General features: G+C 59.1%; 5 protein-coding genes across 5 annotated transcripts; 2 read left to right on the plus strand and 3 right to left on the minus strand.

Annotated features, from left to right (window-relative positions):
• Window positions 1-163: 163 nt before the first annotated feature.
• Window positions 164-3744, minus strand: SPBR_00092 (transcription elongation factor SPT5; the record flags this gene model as incomplete). The annotated part of the gene is made up of 3 exons (XM_040758412.1): window positions 164-828; window positions 904-3175; window positions 3250-3744. The coding sequence occupies 3 exons, from the start codon at window positions 3742-3744 to the stop codon at window positions 164-166; spliced, it is 3432 nt and encodes a 1143-aa protein (XP_040618242.1).
• Window positions 3745-4778: 1034 nt separating this feature from the next.
• SPBR_00158 (uncharacterized protein) lies at window positions 4779-7715 on the plus strand (the record flags this gene model as incomplete). Its single annotated transcript, XM_040758478.1, has 4 exons — window positions 4779-5637; window positions 5725-6272; window positions 6771-7544; window positions 7569-7715. 4 exons carry the CDS (start codon window positions 4779-4781, stop codon window positions 7713-7715), a joined length of 2328 nt encoding a protein of 775 aa, XP_040618243.1.
• Window positions 7716-8766: 1051 nt separating this feature from the next.
• On the minus strand, window positions 8767-10456 carry SPBR_00468 (pyruvate kinase; the record flags this gene model as incomplete). Its single annotated transcript, XM_040758787.1, has 2 exons — window positions 8767-9934; window positions 10041-10456. 2 exons carry the CDS (start codon window positions 10454-10456, stop codon window positions 8767-8769), a joined length of 1584 nt encoding a protein of 527 aa, XP_040618244.1.
• Window positions 10457-13838: 3382 nt separating this feature from the next.
• On the minus strand, window positions 13839-16139 carry SPBR_00272 (uncharacterized protein; the record flags this gene model as incomplete). Its single annotated transcript, XM_040758591.1, has 1 exon — window positions 13839-16139. One exon carries the CDS (start codon window positions 16137-16139, stop codon window positions 13839-13841), a length of 2301 nt encoding a protein of 766 aa, XP_040618245.1.
• A 784-nt stretch (window positions 16140-16923) lies between these two features.
• Window positions 16924-20800, plus strand: SPBR_00069 (DNA mismatch repair protein MSH6; the record flags this gene model as incomplete). Its single annotated transcript, XM_040758389.1, has 3 exons — window positions 16924-17352; window positions 17438-17603; window positions 17667-20800. 3 exons carry the CDS (start codon window positions 16924-16926, stop codon window positions 20798-20800), a joined length of 3729 nt encoding a protein of 1242 aa, XP_040618246.1.
• Between the last annotated feature and the right edge of the window lie 960 nt (window positions 20801-21760).

Here is a 21760-nt window from a genome sequence, read left to right on the forward strand (position 1 = left end):
AACGAAAAAGTAGAGACGCCCACTCAGCATACAAGCCACATTATCCTCCGTTCCGCTATCATCCCATTCACACAAGACCCATTTTATTGTCCCCTTCCACCCTCCCACCACGCGCGCCAATGCGCTACGCAGTCGTCTGCCACTCGCGTGCCGGCAACGCGCTCTAGTCGTCGTCGGCGTACCGCGGGCCGCTTGCAGCCGGCGTCTCGGGCGCGCCGCCATATGCGGCCGGCGTTGGCGCACCGTAGTAGCCGCCCCCAGCAGCGGGCGTCGGCGCACCCGCCGCGGGTGTGGGCGCCGAGTCTGCACCCCAGCCGCCCGCCCAGCCGCCGCCAGGCGTCGGTGCACTGAGAGCCGCACCCGGCGTAGGCGCACTGTAGGCACCGGGCGTCGGCGCGTTGAGCGCCCCGGGTGTCGGCGCACTCAAACCGGCACCAGGCGTCGGCGCATCGTATCCCGCGCCGGCGGACCCGCTGGCACCAGGGGTGTAGCCCCAGGAGTCGTTGCCGCTCGCGCCGGGCGTGGGTGCGGACACACCGTAGGCCGGCGTCTTGGAGCCCGAGCCCCATGCGTCGCTGCTGCTGCCGCCCCCGCTGCCGCTGCCGCCCCACGCAGGTGTCTTGGAACCATGGCCGAAGCCGTCATACGCCGGCGTCTTCGCACCCGAGTTCCAGGCAGGTGTGCGCGAGCCTGAGCCGTAGGCTGTCCGGCTGCCGTCGTACGGGTTGACCGTCCGCGAACCGTCGGCGGCCCAGGCGGGTGTGCGCGCACCAGCCGCGTCGTTGCGGTTCCATGCCGGTGTGTGTGAAGAAGCTGTCGTCATGTTAGCTGCCGGTGACGAGAACAACAGTGCAATTATACGAGTACAGCAAAATTCAGTAGCATGGTGTTTGCAAGACTTACCCTTGGCCATGCCCCAGGCCGGCGTCCGGTCGCCGAGACCGCCAGCCGCCGGTGTACGTCCGCCGCTCTCCCATGCCGGTGCAGGCAAGCCGTTTCTGCTGCTGCTGCCGCCGCGACCGAAGCCGCCCGCAGCACCGCCCCGGCCACCGCGGCTGTTGATATCAATGGCACGGCCCGTCAACTTGTCCTTGAAAATCAGGTCGGCCTTGGGCACCGTCACGATCTTGCTCTTGGTGTGCAGCTCCACGCGCGCGTGCAGGTCTGTCGTGTCCTTGACGATGCCCAGCAGGCCCTTGTAGCCGCCGCGGCGGATCGTCACGGTCTGGCCGAGCGCACGGTCACGGCCCATGACGCGCTGCGGCGCCTGCATGCTGCCGGGGCCGCCCTGGCCGTTGCGCTTCATCGCCGGGTTCATCGTGCTCAGGTCGGGCCCGCCGGCCGTCGCGCTCACACGGCCGCCCTTGGCCGCGACCGTGCTGACATTGCTGGCGCGCGCGACAAACACGCCGGCATCTTCCGTGGTCGAGTTGCTGTGCATAAACAGGTACGAGCGGTGGATGTGGATGATCTTGCCCTGGCGCTGCATGCCGCCGTACTCCTTGACGACATCGTCGAGGCGGATCTCGGAGCCGTTGCGGTCCGCCGCCACCGCCATCTTGTTCTTTGGCAGCAAGTTGCTAATCTGCGACGGCATAATCGTGCGCTTGTCGCCGTTCTGGTCGAGCGCCACCAGCGACTCCCGGTCGATCTTGATGATGCAGCCGACCGTCGACAGGTCCAGCTGCACGAGGTCCAGCAGCGAGTACTGGCCCAGCGCGCCCTGGCCGCCCGTGTCGCTGGCCTCGCGCAGGTCCTTGCTGAAGACGGTGATTTCCGTGTTGCTCTGGTCCGTCAGCAGCGTGACGCGGTCCTCGTCAATCTTGACCACCATGCCGACGTCGTCGCGGAAGCGCCCGCCAATGACCTTGACGTGGTCGCCCGCGCGGAACCGCTTGCGCAGGCCCTTGGTCGGCGCCTCGATCGTCGTGCCGCGCAGCTCGCCGTCCGTCACGTCAATCGTGACAATGTCGCCCACAATGTTGGCGGCGCGGCCGATGACGCCCTTTTGCTCGCCCTCGTAGACCTCGACGACGTCGCCCGGCACGTACGTCACGTTGGCGTTGCTGTCCTTGAGACTGGCGGCGAGCGCCTTGAGGTCCAGGTTCTCGGTGCCGTCCTCGGCGCCCAGCGCAAACTTGGTCACCTCCTCGAGCGTCGGGTTGACGTCCTTGACGACCAGCATCTGGAGCTTGACGTCCTTGGTCAGGAAGCCGTTCTCAAAGTAGTCGCCGTTGTACGTCCACGTGTTGGGCTGCGCGTGCGCCATGATGTTCTTGGGCCCGCGCTTGCGCGCCTCGACTTCGCTGAATAGCCGCTGCGGCGGGCGCGGGCCGGGCACGCCGGGGGGCCGCCGCGCCGCCTTACCGCCGTTGGCGCCCTTGACCGCCGCCAGCTGCTCGTCGCGCACGCCGTAGTCGAGGCGCGGAATGAAGCGCACGCGCGCCTCGAGGCCGTTCTCGGTGACGTCGAGCACCTGCGCCAGGTCGCCCGAGTACTTGAGCGGCCGCCGCAGACGCACCCACGCGCCGGGCTCGAGCGTCGGCGTCTTGGTCACGCGGAACAGGTCGGGCATGTCCTTGATCTCGACCAGGATCAGGTTGTTGCGCGGGTACACGTTGAGCATGCCGTCGAGCGCCGTCATAATGTCCGTCTGGCGCAGGGCTTCCACGTAAATGTAGCCCTTCATGACGGACTGCGCGCCGCCGCGCTCAAACGCCGCCGTGATGCCCAGCTCGTCCTTGGTGCCGAGGCGCTCCTCGATGCGCTTCATGATGGAGAAGACCACCTCGCGCTCCTTGCCTTCCTTGCACCGCACGGCCCAGATGCTCGGGTCTTCGACGCTCGGCAGGAGCAGGCGGCGCGGCACGACGGCAGAGTCGCCCAGGCCCTTGGCCGGGCGGCGGTTGCCGTAGCGCTGGCGCAGGATCTCGGCCTGCTTCTCGGCGTCCAGGCTCTGCTCGAGCTCGCGGCGGCGGTCGAGCTCGCGGTGGCGGCGGTCGTCGTTCATGCGGCCGCGCTCCTCGACGTCGTCGGGGTGGGCATTGTCGATGAAGTCTCCTATCTCTTCGCCCTCCTTTTCGTCGTCCTCGCCCTCGTCCTCGTCGTCGACCTCGGCTTCGATATCGAAGAAGGCGGCCCGGCTGTCGCGCTTATGACGCTTGCGGCGGTGCCTCTGGAGACAAAAAACACGTCAGCACTACTCGTTCCGTCATCTGCCGCTTTTCTTCCGCCCAGAGCATGTCTTACCGATGACTGGACATCGTCCTCGTCGTCCTCGTCTTCGTCTTCGTCTTCCTCGTCCTCTTCCTCATCCACCTCGTCATCCTCCTCGTCGTCGTCGTCGTCGTTGCGACTCCGCTTCTTTTCTCTCATGTCCGCGCCTTCGTCCTCGTCGTCGTCGTCGTCGTTGTCGTTGTCGTCGACGGATCGCCGCCGTGCACCAGGGTCTGCCTTGGCGTCGTCGCCGTCTGCTTTGACGCTGTTTCCATCGTTTTCTTCATCATCGTCGTCGTCCTGCCGGCGGCGTCGCCGCACATTACTGTCCTCTTCGTCTTCGTCGTCGTCATCCACCGCGCGCCGTGACGAGGATCCGTGGCGTGGTGCCGGGCTGGAGCTGCCAGCCTTGGGCTCAACGTCGCCGTCGTCGTCGCCCTCCTCGTCAGACATGTCGGCCGGCGCTGGGTTGAAGTTGTCGTCGTCCGACTCGGAGTCGCCGCCGTAGAGCAAGTCGCGGGTCGACATGGCGATGGCGTTGGTGTGGGAAGAACTGGAAGAACTGGAAGAAAGAAGAGGTCGAGGTAGAGAGGGTTCTCGGTGGCAGCGATGATGCAGAGGAAAGCATAAAAACTAAACAACGCTCAAAAGTGGCGGCAGGGAGAGACGAAAGTAGCTTGGGAAGAGAGACAAAATGGACCAATGTGGCCACAAAGTGGATGATATGAACAGGGCCGTGTCATCGACGGAAAGGGAAGACAAGGAGCGTCAATGAAGAAAACGGACGCGTCGCCTGATGAAAGCGTCGGCTCGTCCGCGGCTGTTGGCTGTCAGGTTCCTTTCAACGTTCTTTTCCGTTGCTGGCCTTTTGCTGTTTGGTAGTGTTTGTTTCCTCGAATGTGAGGTTGCCTCAAAGGCCTGGGCCGCAGCAGGAGCAGACTTTGGCGCGCCGCCCTGCACGCCTTCCCAGGGACGCTAGCGCAAGCTGTTGGTTGCTCCTGCCTCCCGGCTTCGACGAGAACGGCGCGGCATTAACGTTCTGCCGGGGCATCCGCCAGCCAATTAGAGTGGGTCCATCGCCAACGAGGAGCTGGCCTATGCATACATAAGCACAGTTGCAATTTTGCAGCGGCGTTCGGCTCTGTTACATAATCACGCCAAGACCTGCGAATGCCATGCCAGCCGCCAGCAACTGTTCCCTGTAATAACTACCCCACCAAAATAGGAAGCTTCCTGGTTGACAAAAGTGTCGGCCGGCTGCAGTGAACTGAGTCGACGACGTCGCATCTTGCGTCTCCACGAACGTATTTTCAGCGACTTGCGACGACCGCGGCGGCCATACTGCGGACTTTGTCGACCGGCTGCTTCTGTTGGGCCACGGGCAAGAGCCCCCCATTCGGCGACGGACGTTGGCGACGTTTTGATTTAACTCGGGACATTCTTTTGTCAGCATTTTCTCGACGACCATTGCTACGAAGCAGCTGTTTGCCATTCTCGATTCTGGTCGCCATCTTGGCACCTTTTCCCTTCTCTCCTCCTCCCCGCCCCTCACAGCCGCCACGATGAACGCGTCCGTTCCCAACGTGCTGCGGCCGGGCGGCTCCCGCAACACGCCGCTCGGTCTCGCAGACATTCGGCCGCGCGCCGACTCGAGCCTGTCGGACGGGTTCCCTGGTGGCTATGACCAGGCCAACGCCCAGCCGGGCAGCAGCAACTACCTGGCACCGTGGGCGCTGTATGCATTCGACTGGTGCAAGTGGCCATCGACGGGCAACGGCGCCGGCAAGCTGGCCATTGGCAGCTACCTCGAGGACGGGCACAACTTCATCCAGATCCTGGACACGCACGTCAGCCAGGCGCCGGCCGAGTCGTACCAGCCAGGCACGTCCAAGTACCAGCTGGAATTCACCAAGGTGGCCGAGGCCACGCACACGTATCCCGTGACGCGGCTGCTCTGGGAGCCGCCGTCTTCGCAGAAACAGTCCACCGACCTGTTGGCGACGTCGGGCGACCACCTGCGGCTGTGGTCGCTGCCCTCGGACACGCCGACGTCGGCGACCAGCAGCACGATTGGGCGGCGGGACGCGGGCACCACCAAGCTGACGCCGCTGGCGCTGCTGTCCAACTCCAAGACGCCCGATCACACGGCGCCGCTGACGTCGCTGGACTGGAACACGGTGTCGCCGAGCCTGATTATCACGTCGAGCATCGACACGACGTGCACCATCTGGGACATTCCGTCGCTCACCGCCAAGACGCAGCTGATTGCGCACGACAAGGAGGTGTACGACGTGCGCTTCTGCGCCGGCAGCATGGACGTGTTTGTCAGCTGCGGCCAGGACGGCAGCGTGCGCATGTTTGACTTGCGTAGTCTGGAGCACAGTACTATCATCTACGAGCCCACAGGCAAGGATGACCGCGGTAGGTGACTTCATTATGCTGGCTCTCTCAGGGATTTTTTTTTTTTTTTCTTTTTCTGGCATTGTTGCTAACTACGGCGACATGCAGACGCCCAAGGCGGTAGGATAAGTCCGACACTCGCCCAGCAGACCATGTCCAACCCGCCGCCGCTGCTGCGCCTCGCCACCTCGCCCCACGACACCCATCTGCTCGCCACGTTCGCCCAAGACTCGGACGTCATTCGCATCCTGGACGTCCGGCAACCTGGCCAGGCCCTGCTCGAGCTGCGCGGCCACGGCGGCTCGGTCAACTGCGTCGAGTGGTCGCCGCACCGCCGCGGGACGCTGGCGTCTGGCGGCGACGACTGCCAGGTGCTCATCTGGGACTTGCTGACCAACAACAGCTCGTTGCTGGCCGGCAGCAGCCTGGGCACCGGGGGCGGCAGCGGCGGCGGCAGCGGCAGCGGCAGCGGCACCATCAGCAGCAACAGCGCCGCCCCCGGTGCTCCTGGGAGCGGTGCGGCGCCGCCTGCGAACGGCGCGACACCGGCCGAGAACGCGCGGGCGCCCGTGGCGGCATGGCAGTGCGACTATGAGGTCGGCAACCTGGGCTGGGTCCCGCGGCTGGCCAACAGTGACGCCGGCGAGTGGCTGGGAGTGAGTGGCGGACGGGGCATCTGGGGTGTGCGCTTCTAAGAGGTCGGACGGCCGAACGTTTTGCATGTACGCGGCAAAATGGGGTGCGGGCGTTGTATAAGCGCAGCCCCCAATGGGAACCTCGGCGCGTGCTTTTCCTTTCCCGCCATTTTCTTTTCCTTTTTTGTTTTATTCTTAGATCAGAGCCTCTGTTTTTTTTCTGCCTAAACAACATTTTAAAAGCTGCAAACGGTCTTCAGCGTAGACGTGCATGATTGCTATCTATGTGCAGTTACATATGTACATACAGAGGACGCCAGTGCAAAGGCTACCTGCACCAGCCTACAGTCTCGCCTTGCCCGAGTCCTTGTCGTCGGCGCCGTCCACATCGACAATCGCCTTGCCCCAGACCCGCCTGTTGGCAATGTCCTGCAGCGCATCCGCCACCGCGCCCAGCCCCCGATACGGCCGATTATAGACCACTGGCTGAATCGTCCCCGCGGCAATGATGCCTTCTAGGCCGCGCCAGATCTGCTGGTTCTCGTCTGGGTCCCGCCGCAGCGACTCGCCGTACCGGTAGCCGATGATCGTCGCCTGCTTGAGGAGGACGCGGTTCATGGCCACCTGCTCGAGCGTCGTGTCGTCGCGCGCCGCAAATCCCACCACCAACACGCGGCCCCGGTGCGCCAGACACTTGAGACTCTCGCTCACGCGACCGACCGAGTCAAAGACCACATCGACCCCGCGAGCATCGGGCGTCGCGTCCAGCACACGCGCCCACCACGGCTTGCCCGACGCCGTGTCGGACGTGTCAATGACCACGTCGGCGACACAACGCTATGCCACGGCACACTTTTCCGGGCTCGATGCGACGGCAATGACGCGGCAGCGGCCATAGCCGCCGTTGGCGGGGACAGCGCGCGCGGCAATCTGGACGGCCATGCAGCCCAAGCCACCGGCGGCGCCGAGCACGAGCACCGTCTCGCCGGCATGCAGCTGGGCGCGCGTCACCAGGGCCCCGTAGGACACCGGAAGTGTGGCAGCCATGCCTGCGGCGGCGGTGTAGCTCCAGCCGTGCGGGATCGCGCTGAGTGCAGAGGCAGGGACGGCGATCTGCTCTGCATAGGCGCCGAGGGACGAGCCGAAGACGCGGTCACCGAGCCGGAAGGCGGCGCCAGGGCCGGTGCGCGGCGCATACATGACGGTGCCGGTGAACTCGAGGCCAAGGGTGAACGGCGGCGTCACATGGCGGCGGTTATTTTGGTGCCTCCCACGGGCCTAGAAGGAGACAGTGTCAGGTCTGCAGAGGAACCTTAGGAGCTGAACAAGGAGAAGGGAGCCTACATAGAGAGTGTCGACAAAGTTGACGCCGGCGGCTTTCACCTGCACGACCACCTCGTCCTCTTTGGGCACGGGCGGCGCTACGTCGGAGACGGCGACGTCGCCGAGGCTCTTAACTGTTAGACGGAAGACGACAAGACAGGGAGAGCTTTCTGGGGCAACGACGGTATCAACTAGCTCACGGACTTTGAGAAATTCGCGGATCTGGACCGCCTTCATGGTTGCTGTCGTGTGTTGGTCATGGGCGTCATCGTCGTCGGAAGGAATAAAAATCAATAATAAGGAAAGTAACTAAACAGGATCAGAGCCAAAGAGGGACAAGTCAACGGCCACGCGACAAAGGATGTTGACTTTCCGCGCTCGTGGAGTTCGACGTCAGGAAGCTCGGCTATCAATTTCCTCCGCACACATGACGCAGGGCCCAAGTCACTAACACGGCGACCATCACCGGCTATTCGCGCTACTGACACGCTGCAATAGATCGTATCAATAGCGAAATCGCCATGATTCTGTCCACCGCTTTGCATTGCACAAGTTTTCCAAAGACGAACACAGAACAACATTCACAACAACTTTTTAATTTTGCGCATCTCATATCTAGTCTAAAGGACGGAATCGGTAAGCATGCAAAGAGGCCACGACGCACACATATACGCATCTCCCGTGGAATGGGCCAGCCTGACTGGTCGTGTCGTCCCGACAGCAGCGGCAAGGGTTTTTTATGGGTTGTGTTTTGAATAAGAGGTAAATGAAATGCCGGCAGGACATAAGAACATGGGAAACAAGACAGCACAAAACAGGAAAATAGGAATATGGGAAATAGGAAAATAGGAACAAATGCAAGCCTTTCATCCCACCTCTTGACCCACGCGAGATACCAAGCAGAAAATGGCACTTCAAACATGTCAACAGCTTGACGGCATGACAGCATGACAACATAAAAGCCCCGACAATGACAAGGCGAACGGAACGGCACCATGGCAGCAGCCAGTCAGACATTGGACCGACAATCGGCGTCCGACGCGCGATGGAGTGGAAAGGCAACGGCAGTGGTTCGAGAGGCTCGAGCCATGGTGTACACCCTGTCAGGAAAGCACGATGAGGACGGCTCCAGGCTCATTCTCACCGCGGCACATCACATCAGTGTCTTTCCCATCCGATGTTGATGTTGCCTTCACTCCTGGCCAATGCCGAGGTGCTCAACGTCGGCCTTGACGATGCGCAGCGTGTTGGTGTTGCCGACACCGCCCTTCCAGCCCTGCACAACGACCACGGTGTCGCCCTTGGTCAGGACGTTGAGCTCAATGGCACGCTGCACGCCCCACTTGATGCGGCGGTCCACGTCCTCCTGCCAGTTGACCTCCTTGAAGTCAGGCTTGGCCTCCGGGAAGTAGAACGGGTACACGCCGCGGTACAGATGGCTGTACCGGGACGCAGACGGCTGGCGCGTCACCATGAAGATGGGGCACACGGGGCGGAACTTGGACAGCAGGCGTGCAGAGTCGCCCGACGTCGACAGAACGATAATGCCGCCGGCGTTCAGGTCCAGCGACGCCCGAACCGCGGCCATGGCGCACGACTCGGCAATGCTGACGGGGCGCTTGACAATCTGGCACAGCTCCTCAAAGTGGCTGACGTACGGGATCGTGTTCTCGGCCTTGAGGCAGGTGTCGCTCATCTCGCGCACCGCCTCCTGGGGGTAGCTGCCCTTGGCCGTCTCGCCCGACAGCATGACACAGTCGGCACCGTCCGTGACGGCGTTGCCGACGTCGCTGATCTCGGCGCGCGTCGGGCGGGGGTTCTTGATCATCGACTCCAGCATCTGCGTGGCGCAGATGACAGGCTTGCCGGCCATGTTGCACATGGCAATCAGCTTCTTCTGGGCCGCGAACACCTCGGCGGCGGGGATCTCGATACCCAGGTCACCACGGGCCACCATGACGCCGTCGGTCTCGGCCAGAATCTCGGGGAAGTTGTTCAAGCCCTGGCGGTTCTCGATCTTGGCAATGATCTGGATGTGCTTGCCATCGGGGCCAAGGACCTCGCGGATGTCCTTGATGTCCTGGGCGCGGCGAATAAACGACGCAAACACCATGTCGACGTTGTTCTTCACGCCGAAGCGCAGATCGTTCTTGTCCTTCTCGGACAGCGCTGGCAGGTCCACATCGGTGTTGGGCAGGTTGACACCCTTCTTGGACGAGATGAAGCCGTTGTTGCGCGCCTTGACCTTGATGGTCTTGTCGTCCACAACCTCCAGCACGTCAAAGGCCAGGACACCGTCGTCCACGTAGATCCTGCGGCCGGGCTTGACGACCTTGGTGATGTTCTTGTAGTCGACGTACCTGTATATTGTGGAGGGTGGGGGTCAGCCAGAGAACTGGTGGGGGTGCGTGACAAAATCGGACGAAGCTGGCGGGGAGGTCCCGCAAGCAGGAATGCATAGCTTACATGTTGGCCGTGTCACAGGCAGTGGCGTACTTGTCATCGGTGGTGAAGTTCATGACAGTGCCGGCGCTCAGTGGGAGGTCCTCGTCGTTCTTGGTGTTGCCAGTGCGGATCTCAGGACCCTTGGTGTCGAGGGCGATGGCAATCTGGCGGCCCGGCTGGCTGGCCTCGGCGGCGCGGGCATTGTCGATGACAGACTGGTGGTACTCGTAGCTGCCGTGAGAGAAGTTCATGCGAACGACGTTCAGGCCGGCCGAGCGCAGGCCGTTGATGGCCTCGACGGAGTTGGTCTTGGGGCCAATCGTGCAGATGATGGACGTCCGGCGGTAGTTCTTCTCAGGCTTGGCATCGGTGTTCAGACTGGCGAGCCAGTCAATGCGGCCGCCAAGCGACAGGTGGTCAAGAGCGCTGGCAACCATGGTTATGTTGGGCGCTTTGAAGGGAGCGGAAAAGGTGTTGATCTTGGTTTGGAAGACGAGAAAAAGGGCAGCGAAAAGAGGCACGACACGGTGGAAAGAGCGTCTTGCCGATTGCTTGTCTGTTGAAAAGGGGTAGAGCTTTTGTCAGTCGTTGAACTGCGCAGGACAGGAACAGTAGGGACGAATTTTTTTGCTGAGCTTTTTTTACTTTTTTTCTTCGTAATTAAGACGACGGCGGAGGGGTCAGCTAATCGCCAAGATCCACACCGCTGCAAGTAGCTAGTTTAGTTGCGGGAAGCTGCGTCAAGCGACAAAAGGCCCGTTTGGGGTGAGGGGAATTGGAGACTCACAGAATGCTGTTTGTGTTGGAATAGGAGGCGGAATAGGAGAGTGAGGAGAGAAAGGGAAGATGAAGCAAAAGAGGGAGAAGTGAGGGAAGAAAAGCAGGAGATGCGAAACATGAGGATAATCAGAAACGAGACAAGGCAGGAAGGCAATTGCCTGTTCGATAGAGGGATAAAAAAAGCATTGGGGAAAGTGCCTCAAGTCGCAGTGCAATCTCTCTGTCGCACCTTCCCCATCGCTCAATCCCTCGTTGTTGCTATTTCCCCATTCGGTGATTCGCCAGCCCTGCACCGAATTTCTTTTGCACGACGTCCGTGGTCCACAGATTACAACGGAGCTGTTCACCGTCGCTCCTTCCTCGTCCCGCTCATGATGACAGCCACTCAGCTGTCTTGCTTCACGACACTTGTTCGTTCTTGCCCTGCCAACTGGCTGTTGCCGGGCTCCAGGACTCATGGAGGGAAGGTCCGACCAGCCGCATTTGTTCTGCTGTGTCTCGCTCGCGGCCACTATTGTCTGGGCATTTGCCTCTGAAACCCGTCTTAGGCTTGATAAACAACGGTCCAAGGCGGCGTGGGCCGCTCGCGCCTGCGAAACACGCAGCAACGATTGGACAAATGGCAGGAGCTCGCTGGAAAACGCGGCGAAAATAATAACCCCTCAGTGCCGGCCGCACCTAATCAGGCAAGGCGTAGCGTCCAGCGCCTCAATGATCAGGACCTTTAGCAGTGTGTCCGAAGTAACTCGCGATACGATTTGGGAAAGAGCGAGCGCTTGCCAGTCCTCCAAGGCATTTGTTGAAAAGCACACAACAGACGCTGAACAGCGCTGGCGACCTCTCTGATTGACAGCGGAGGATCTGACATGGAGAAACAGTGTGGAGAATGCGCCAGACACCAACTGTGCACCTAAAAGGATCGATTAGAAGTGTTTGGCCTGGTATGAGGGGCATTCTGATAAGGCAGGAGACCAGGGGAGATAAGGGGGACTGATCAGGAACCAACCTGTTATCGTTGTATCGTCACGTGATGCTGCGCCACATTCTCCCCAGCCATTTCTTCGGTTCGGCCACTGCAGGAATGTCTCGTGCCTGTCTTAATAGTGGCTGCCTTCCCCTCCTCGGTTTCGCTGCCCGTTCCGATCTCTCCATCCTGCATCGCTCTTCCCCGATCTAAAGCAAGACGCACGGCGTTCGACTTACGTTTCTTGGCCGACAATAGAAGAGGCAGAAAAAAAGACAAATCGAGAAGGAACGCAAAATCTCCGAAAAGGAAGTAACGCTCGGAATCGCGAATTTGCGAAATTTCCAATCGCCAAACAAACCGAAAACACAAATCCTTGTGATCGCACGAGCAACCGCCTCAACTCGCTTGACCGACCTGTATTCGAATTTTCAAAGCCTTGTCCGCTCGCCCACCTGCAAAGATGGTGAGTTCCCACACCATGCTGTTGTCGACCCTTTCTTTTTTGCTTTTTTTGGCAGAAAAGGCAAAGCGCGGATTCGTGTTTCGGCTCTTCCGCCTTTTTGTTTTTTTGCTCTGCCGTCCCCGTGTCCGAAAGAGACGTCAAGAAAGCTTGCCTGGAACCTTTTCGCGGTCCTCTCGGGTTCTTCTTCTCTCTCACACTTTTCTTTTCTAGCTCCTCGACTTGCTGACGTTTGGTTTGTGGTCAAAGTTTGGCCGCCTCACCCATTACGCATTCGATGCGGTTCTCAGTACGTTTTGGTCCCGGGGCCGCCCCAGAACCCCAGAGGGAGGAGAGACAAAGGAAAGAAGGCGAGTGGACAGAGTACTTACCATTTTGACAGTTTCTGCCTTCCTGGCCGGCATGAAGCGCTCGACCGGCTTGACGTAAGCGAAGCACGACAGCTTTCCTTTTTCCTTTTTCCTTTTTGCGAAGATCCGTCGAGATCACAGTTGACTAACTTGTGTCCCTCTTCTTTCTGGGGGTCGCACTAGGCCCAGTATCAAGACGGACAAGATTGCTGGCGACAACAAGGAGATGAACAAGTGGATCAACAAGTACCTGGGCGTCGGTGAATGGGTCATGGACCAGTCCGTGGCGCTGGCCGGTTCGAGCAGCTGGTTCGAGCGGACACGGTAGATGTCCTTGAGACATATCGTGGGTGGTGGTGGTGCCGGACCTCCGATGACAGATAAAAAAAGAACGAACCAAACGACGATAACGATGGAATGCTGGAATGCTTTCTGATGCTCCCTTTTTTGTACTTCTTCGCCAGGGTTATGTCTGCATATTTGTTTCTCTTGCTCCCGCATACCGTTTTCTTTCTCTTCTCTCTTCTCTCTTCTCTCTTCTCTCTATTGTGATTTCCTGGTCGGTTTCGTGTGCCCGTCGTGGCTGGTGTGTTTCATCCTGTCACGGGACTTCCATTCGTCTCTGCTCATACCTTATTTTTTTGACCGAAGCCGCGCGGCCGTGGTTTTCCAATCCCCTCGAATTCTATTTTTTTGTTCTCCGTGTATAGGAACTGTGACAATATATTGAAATTGTAGCGGTTAATGACAAGTCTTTCGAAATATGAAATGTGTGCCTCTTGTGTTTGATCTTTAAGAAGGGGACAATATCGTGCGCCAACAACGACAAATTAGAGCGGGAAATGTGCATGAGATGAAGAACGAGTGCAAGAATGTTGCTTTCGTCGAGCAGATGGCATGTGGGCGTGTCATTTGTGGGCGCGTTCCTGGACTTTACCGAGCAGCAGCCGGCGCTGGACCCTTTTTTTGTTCCTTTTTGTCACCGTTACTTTCACGTGTAAGTCGGCACTAGACACAAAATCCACTGCGGAGTATGACAACTAATCGTCTCAATTTTGCAGATAAGTAGAAGATAAGTATCGCGAGCCGACTCAACGGCCTCCAACAGTTCTCATTAATATAAGTATATATCATAATACCGCCATGAAATCCAAAGATACCATCCAATGAAGAAATACAAATCCAAAACTCCATGCCAAATGGTCACAATAATAGACAGTTTAATCCTCCAAATAAGCTCGGGGTATACCGTCCTGCGACCGCTATGGCTCGTTATCATCGTCTGGGTGATGTTCTGATAGAAACTCGGGTGGAATCTCGTTCTCGCTGCTATCATCCTTGTCGTTGTGGCGGCTCTGGCTTCCGTTTGCGCTGTTCGATTCTTCGTCATGATCCTGCCCATGCTCTTCCGGAATAAGCAGCCCCGGCGGAACATCGTTGTCGTCGCTCTCCGACGCCGTATGGTAGCCGTCGCGATCATCGCCACCTCTTGCTGCCACAGCCGATCCATCGCTTACAGAGCGGGCCAGCCGGGGCGTGGCCGAGCTGTCCTCGAGGCCGTCCAGGACGAACCCCGGCGGCGTTGCAGACTTTGTCGTGCTTGGGCCAAGAGTGGCAATGAGCTGGCTATTGTCGGTGCTGGTCTGGTGATCTCCATCATCCTCTTCGTCCTCAATATCAAGGCCAGCATCGCGCAGCGACTGTCGCAGCAGATTTCGCGCCTCCTGAAAGGCCTCAAGCTCAGCCCCAATTGCGCAGATGAGTAGATTCCAGCCCTTGTCCTCCGCTCTCTCCACATGGCCACGCAGGCCCTTGATCACCGTCGCCATTGTCTGCAGCTGTTTTCGCATGCGCTCTTCCGGTGTCGGCGTTCTTGTCTTGCCCTTATCGGCGCCAACATCATCCTCGTCTATGTCGCTCGCCATTTCCCGGCGCAGATTGGCCTCAAAGTCGGACACGAGCTGGACAGCTTCCTGCCAGACTGCGCCACCTTCTTCGAGAGCAGCACGTTCCGACTCGACCTCGGCCTTGCGTCGCCCCAGAAGCCGGACCTCATTCTCCCACCAAAAACGTGCCATCTCGGCTGTGCGTCTCTCGGGGAGAAGGCGTAGAAATTCCAATCCGGCAGAAGCATCGATGTCTTCGTTGGTGTCGCCGTCGCCAAGCACATTGTCTCGCTCCTCTAGCCGGATACCGCCTTCTTGCGGGCGTTCGCTGTTCCCAGCATGTGCACCCAACGCGTCAATGTCGAGCGGTTGGATGGGCGGCCGGCGCAGCACTGCCGTCAGCTGTGCGTCCACGTCCTTGAGCGCACCGCGGTAGCCGCTGAGCCCGGACTCACGCTGGTTCACAGCGTCCTCAATGCGTCCCTCCAATGTTCTCTTGCGCTGCCGCAGCATGGTCAGCTGGTCCTCGAGCTCAGTGATCTGTTGGGTGGTGCTGGCATGTGCACTGCGCAAGGTGGCAAGCTCGCGCGTCAGTGGCTCGGCGTCGTCCGTCTCCAAGGACTGCAGCTCGCGTGCAATGTCGCTGCGGCGACTCGCTAGGCGGCGCAGATGGGCCAGAGCGCGCTTCCGTGCTTGCAGCGCCATCGTAAGCGACTCATCCTCTTCCGCCTTGAGGTCGGCCAGCAGCGAGATGCTGCGGGCGAGCCCTGCCCGCGCCGCCCGGAGGCCCAGCTTGCGTGGCTTGGGCTGGCGAACCGGTATGACGGCACCGGTCGGCGCGGCACGCTCGGTGGGCAGGCGGAGAGACCGGCCGGCAATGGACTCTGCAGTAGGCGTGTTGCTTCTGGTGTTGCTTCTGCTGCCTCTGCTACGCCCCCCACCGCCGCTTGAAGGGTCAGGGCTGGGACGCGGGTTTAGCGGTCCGCGGCCCAGTCCCGCCGACAGGCCCGACGACTGGACGTCCAAGAAGTGCTGTATCTCATTTTGGAGGGCACGCTCGCGGCGCTGCAGTATTGTCCATGTAGAGTCGCCGTCAAATTGCGTGCCATCGCGTCTGCGCTGCCTATTCCCGGCTGTCGTTTGTCGAGGTTCCAAGAGGACCGTGCTTGTTGGAAGCCGAATGGAAGACGCCGCTGTGGCGGTCTCTGCGCTGAGTTTGTTTCTGCTGTTGCCGCCACCGTGGCGCCGACCGTATTCAAGGGCGGATCCGCTGCTGCCTTCGACATCACGGAACATGAGAACGGATGTAGCAATGGGCGGCGGCGGACCCGCAAAGAGCGGGGGTTGCGTCGCCCGGCTGGCCGTTTGATCCTCGGCGTAGTCGTAGTTGCGCGGCCGGCGGGATGAAGCCCGCGATGAGGACGGCTGATCTCGGCAAGCATCCCGGTAGGCGAAAGCGACGGACGATGGGCCGGACTTGGAGGGGGGAGATCTGGGGAAGAAGTCGGGTGGTTCAGGATCAGATGCGGAGAAGAGGACAGACTGCGACGGGCGTGGTGAGAGCTGTTCGAGGTCGTACTCGCTTGGCTTGTGGCGCAGCGGTTTTGTGTGCAGTGGAAGCACGGGCGAGTCGTCGCGGGACAGCGAGAAGCGGGAGAGGAAAGACGAGTTAGCCATCTTGGTGTGCGAGTCGTCAACTTCAAGATAAAAAGGTGCGGTCGGAAAAGGACGCTGAAAATGAAACTGGTGATGTCAAGGTCGATTCTAACAACACACTTGCATGGACGGGGGCAGGAACAACAGGCACAGCGGCCGCCGTGTTGTGTCTGAAAATATGTTCTAAAACAACGCCATGCAATAACAAATGTTGGGTGTCCGCAGAGTGTACGACATAGTATTGTTGTCGTTCGTCCAGATGTGCTCAGATGATACCGTTGCCTGATGCAGGTGTCTCACAAGAGCACCTGCCATGTGCCAAAAGCTACACTCAGCACATGTTGCTGGGCACGGCAGGAGCTCTTGCGGGGCCTGTCCACAGCGGACGCGGGAAAGACCAAGTGGCAGGGGCTGGCCAGGCCCATATTTCATGTGACCACCCGCGAACGTGGTTTAAGTGCTGTCGCCCAGCGCGTTTGGTGGGGCCGAGCTTCACGCGTCGTTTTCTGCTCCGCTCAGGGACTGGAGATCCTCGACCGCGTCGTGTTTCCTCCACCCTTTTGACTTTCCCGACCAGCTGGCACACGACAGGACGAGCTGTGCCGTTGGTGACTTTGTTCTATCCATTCCTTCAAGACGAGCTGTTCAATCGAGCCAGCTTGTCGTTGTTCCTTCTTTTGCCGTTCTCATTTTCCTCGGATTTCTGTATCCTGTTTTCTTTCTTTCGTTTCTTTCATTCCATTCTTCAGATTGTCGTTCGCCGTTCTACACAGAATCCCCTTCACGCCCATCCGCCACCTCCAGCATGGCGGACGCTCGCACGCCGGCACGGCCGCCTGCCCGTAAGGCGGTGGCGCCGTCGACCGGCAAGCAACAGAGCATCCTCGGCTTCTTTGCAAAGACACCCTCGACTGTCCGCCCTTCGGCATCGAAGCCGCCTCGCAGTGCCACGGCTACCGCCGACGACGAAAACGAGGGCACGGCTCTCTCCTCGCCCTGCCTGCGTGAGACTAAGGCCAACCCTCGTGTGTCCTCGCGTGCCGCCCAGATCACGCCGCTGCCCAGCAGCGATCCTGCCGAGCCATCGAGCTCCCAGGAAAACGCGACCACCCCGTTGGACGCCTCGACCAAGGTACCCAAGACCGACGCCCTTCCGTCTCCATTTGCACCTGCTGAGACGGCACAGAAGTCGGCCAACCGTCTTGCAGTCCCGACTAGCAGTCCGACACGCAAGGTAGGTCAAGCGACGGAATTAGGATTTTATGTTTTATATTTTTTTATATTTTATTTTGGCTTTGGAACTCCTCTAACCCTCCCAGGCCCGGAAACAAATCAGTTATGCAGAGTCATCCGACGAAGACGATGATGTCTTTGTGGCCATGACTGCCAACCAACGGCGCAACCGCAATCGCACGCGGACGGTGGCAGACGACGACGAGGACTATGCGTCCGGCGGTGTTGAAGACGTTGCTGCAGATGAGGATGGTGTGTTATATTTGCTTCTGGCTTCTCAAAGTCAAAACCAAAGCCAACTGACAACTTTTTCAGATGATATGGCCGATTTTGTCGTATCCGATGAGGAATCGGATGCCCCGTCCAAGGCCAAGAAGCGCAAGCGGCCATCCAAGGCTGACGCGCCCCGAAAACGGCCAACACCCACGCCGACACCCGTCAAGGACGAGAATTACGATGATTTCGACGAGGAGCTCTTCAACGAGGTGCCCTCGACATCCACGGCACAGAAATGGCGCTTCGACCCCGACAATGTGCAGGCATCTGAGCCTGGGTCAACCGCAACAGCTTCTGCGCGCACGTCGACCACTGCAGCCTCGACTGCCAAGGCTGGTAAGGAGAAGGCGCACACCAAGGAGCCCGAGGACCGCTACACATGGCTCGCCAACGTCCGCGATATGGACAAGAACGAGCCGGGCCACCCCGACTTCGACAAAGGCACCATCTACATTCCGCCTAATGCGTGGCACAAATTTTCGCCTTTTGAGAAACAGTATTGGGAGATCAAGCAGAAGTTGTATGATACCATCCTCTTCTTCAAGAAGGGCAAGTTCTACGAGCTGTACGAGAATGACGCTACGATCGGCCACCAGCTGTTTGACTTTAAGATGACTGATCGCGTCAATATGCGAATGGTCGGTGTGCCTGAGAGCTCGCTCGACATCTGGGTCAATCAGTTCGTCTCCAAGGGCTACAAAGTCGCGCGTGTGGACCAGATGGAGTCCGCCCTCGGCAAGGAGATGCGCGAGCGCGGCGCCTCGTCCGTCCCAAAGAGCAAGCAGGACAAAATCATCCGCCGCGAGCTGGCCTGCGTCCTGACGCGTGGAACGCTTGTTGACGGCAGCATGCTGCAGGACGACATGGCCACCTATTGCGCTGCCATCAAGCAGTGCATGGTCGACGACAAACCCGTGTTTGGTGTTGCTTTTGTTGACGCTGCCACCGGCCAGTTCTTCTTGTCCGAGTTCGAGGACGACGTCGACCTAACCAAGTTCGAGACGTTTGTCGCCCAGACCGCGCCGCAGGAGCTGCTTCTCGAAAAGTCGCACCTGTCCACCAAGGCTCTGCGCATCCTCAAGAACAACACGACGCCCATGACCATTTGGAACTACCGCAAACCGGGTGCCGAGTTCTGGGACGACGAGATGACGCGACGTGAGCTCGAGAGCGGCGACTACTTTGTCGATGAAGAGGGCGCGGCCAAGGCACCCGCCGACTGGCCACAGAAGATGCAAGAGATGCGCGAGAAGCCCTTCCTCATGTCTGCCTTTGGTGCGCTGGTCAACTACCTGCGCGGCCTCAAGCTCGAACGCAACCTGCTGTCCCAGTCCAATTTTGAGTGGTACAATCCCATCCATCGTAACGGGACGTTGATCCTGGACGGCCAGACGCTCATCAACTTGGAGATTTTCGCCAACACCGTCAATGGCGGACCCGAGGGCACGCTCTTCAACCTGCTCAACCGGTGTATCACGCCGTTTGGCAAGCGCCTGTTCCGCAAGTGGGTATGCCACCCTCTGTGCAACATCCAGAAGATCAACGAGCGTCTCGACGCCGTCGACATGCTCAACGCCGACCGCACCCTACGTGACCAGTTCTCGGCCGAAATGAGCAAGATGCCCGACCTCGAGCGCCTCGGCTCGCGCATCCATGCAGGGGCTGTTCGCCCTGAGGACTTTGTGCGCGTCCTTGAAGGCTACGAGCACATTGAGTACACGACCAGCCTGCTGCGCGCCTTTAGTGGCGGCAACAGCATCGTGGACCAGCTTGTGGCCGCCATGCCTGACCTCAACGAACCGCTTGCGTACTGGAAGACGGCCTTTGACCGCAAGCGCGCCCGTGAGGAGAAGGTTCTGATCCCCGAACGTGGTATCGACGAGGACTTTGACACGTGCTGTGACACGATTGAGCGCATCAAAGGCGACCTGCACACTCTGCTCGACGAGCAAAAGAGCATGCTCAAGTGCCGCTCGCTCAAGTTCACCGATGTTGGCAAGGAAATCTACCAAGTCGAAGTGCCCAAGTCGATCAAGGTGCCCAAGACGTGGCGGCAGATGTCGGCCACGAGCGCGGTCAAGCGCTACTACTTTAATGAGCTGACGGATCTGGTGCGCGAGCTGCAGGAGGCCGAGGAGACGCGCCTGCAGATGGTCCGCGAGGTTGCGCTGCGCTTCTGTGCCCGTTTCGATGCCGACGCCGACATCTGGCTCGAGGCGACGCGCATCATTGCCCAGCTCGACTGCCTCATCAGCCTGGCCAAGGCTTCGTCCTCCATGGGCCAGCCGAGCTGCCGGCCCGTGTTCGTGGACGAGGATCGCAGCGTGGTCGAGTTTGAGGAGCTGCGCCACCCGTGCATGATCAACGCCGTCGACGACTTCATTCCCAACGACGTACGCCTCGGTGGTGACGCCGCCAAGATCAATCTGCTGACGGGTGCCAACGCGGCCGGCAAGTCGACCATTTTGAGAATGTCGTGCATTGCCGTCATTATGGCCCAGATCGGATGCTACGTCCCTGCCGTCGCCGCCCGCCTCACGCCCGTCGACCGCATCATGTCGCGCCTCGGCGCCAACGACAACATCTTTGCCGCGCAGTCCACGTTCTTTGTCGAGCTGTCTGAGACCAAGAAGATTCTGAGCGAGGCCACCCCGCGCTCGCTCGTCATTCTGGACGAGCTCGGCCGCGGCACGTCCTCTTACGACGGCGTCGCGGTTGCGCAGGCCGTGCTGCACCACGTTGCCAGCCACATTGGCTGTGTCGGCTTCTTCGCGACGCACTACCACTCGCTGGCCACCGAGTTCGAAAACCACCCGGAAATCCGCGCCAAGCGCATGCAGATCCATGTCGACGACGCCAACCGCCAGGTGACTTTCCTGTACAAGCTCGAAGACGGCGTCGCCGAGGGCTCGTTTGGTATGCACTGCGCTGCCATGTGCGGCATCCCCACCAAGGTCATCACGGACGCCGAGGTGGCCGCACGTGAGTGGGAGCATACGAGCCGCCTCAAGGACAGCTTGGACCGGGCCAAGACGGGCTGCTATATCCCGCTGGGCATCCTGAGCGACGTGGCGGCGCTGCTGCGGCCGGACGGCGAGGCGGCAGGGGCCAACGACAGGGCCATGGATCGGAACAGCGTTGAAGTGCTGCTGCAGGCCATTGAGGCTTTGTAAAGGTACAAGGGAAGTACTTGTTGTGTTATTATTATGGCGTTTTATATTCGGCACTCTGTGTCTTTATCACGTGGCGTTAACGGGCCCACAAGAGCGATTTGTTGTTTTATTTACTTTCATGGCGTCCTGTTGTTCATTTTTTCGCTGTCTAGCTACAGTGTGTTGTTGAGAGCAGTTGTCGTAAAAGGAGATTTAATGAAGAGCCTCATAAACAGCAAGCATTGGCAGTACCAGTTAAGCATTTGATATCATGACAGATTGTCCATATTGTAAATTCTCGCGTTACGAAGCATGATCTTGCTTGTTTTGATTTACTGTACTTTTTATGATTCCACGGTGACTTTCTTTTTTTTAAAAAAAAAAAAATTGCAACGTTCTAAAATGCTCTTAAATAACTCGCCTCCTGGTTTTGTCCCGAATCAATAAATTGTGTACAAATATGCACTAGGCGAACGAAGTAAAAACAACAATAACAGATAATCAAACAAGAATCAAAGCAATTATTCTCCCCACCTAACTACATGCTGCTTTAAGGCGTCCTAGATGTTCTCAACGAACGCCATGCTTTTTGTATTTTTGTACCCCGAAACTTTCCCAAGGCTGGGGCCCTGCTTTTGGCCAAGCCAGCCAGGCCTCCATGACCTTGATTATTGGTAGTGGACACAAAAGCCGTGGTCGGTGGTCAATCTTCGGCAATTCCCGGCAGCGACCGTGCTTAGATATGGAGTAGATCCTCCACAGACTGGGACTCTAGGCCAGGACCAGGTCATAGATTTGTCCCAGGCCTGTATGACGCGCACATGGAGAAGAGAAATCGAAGAAGGAACCCCTGGAGCCTGGACGAGGGACGTACGATTCCTAGAAATGAAGAGGATTGACTTGGGCCATTCTGTGTCAAGGAGTCCAGGGTGTAGTGACACCTTTCTCTGTCCCAGCCCGGTCTCGACTTGATTCTGGCAA

The sequence above is a fragment of the Sporothrix brasiliensis genome (genome assembly GCF_000820605.1).
Source record: "Sporothrix brasiliensis 5110 chromosome Unknown Cont19, whole genome shotgun sequence".
Lineage (NCBI taxonomy): Eukaryota > Fungi > Ascomycota > Sordariomycetes > Ophiostomatales > Ophiostomataceae > Sporothrix > Sporothrix brasiliensis.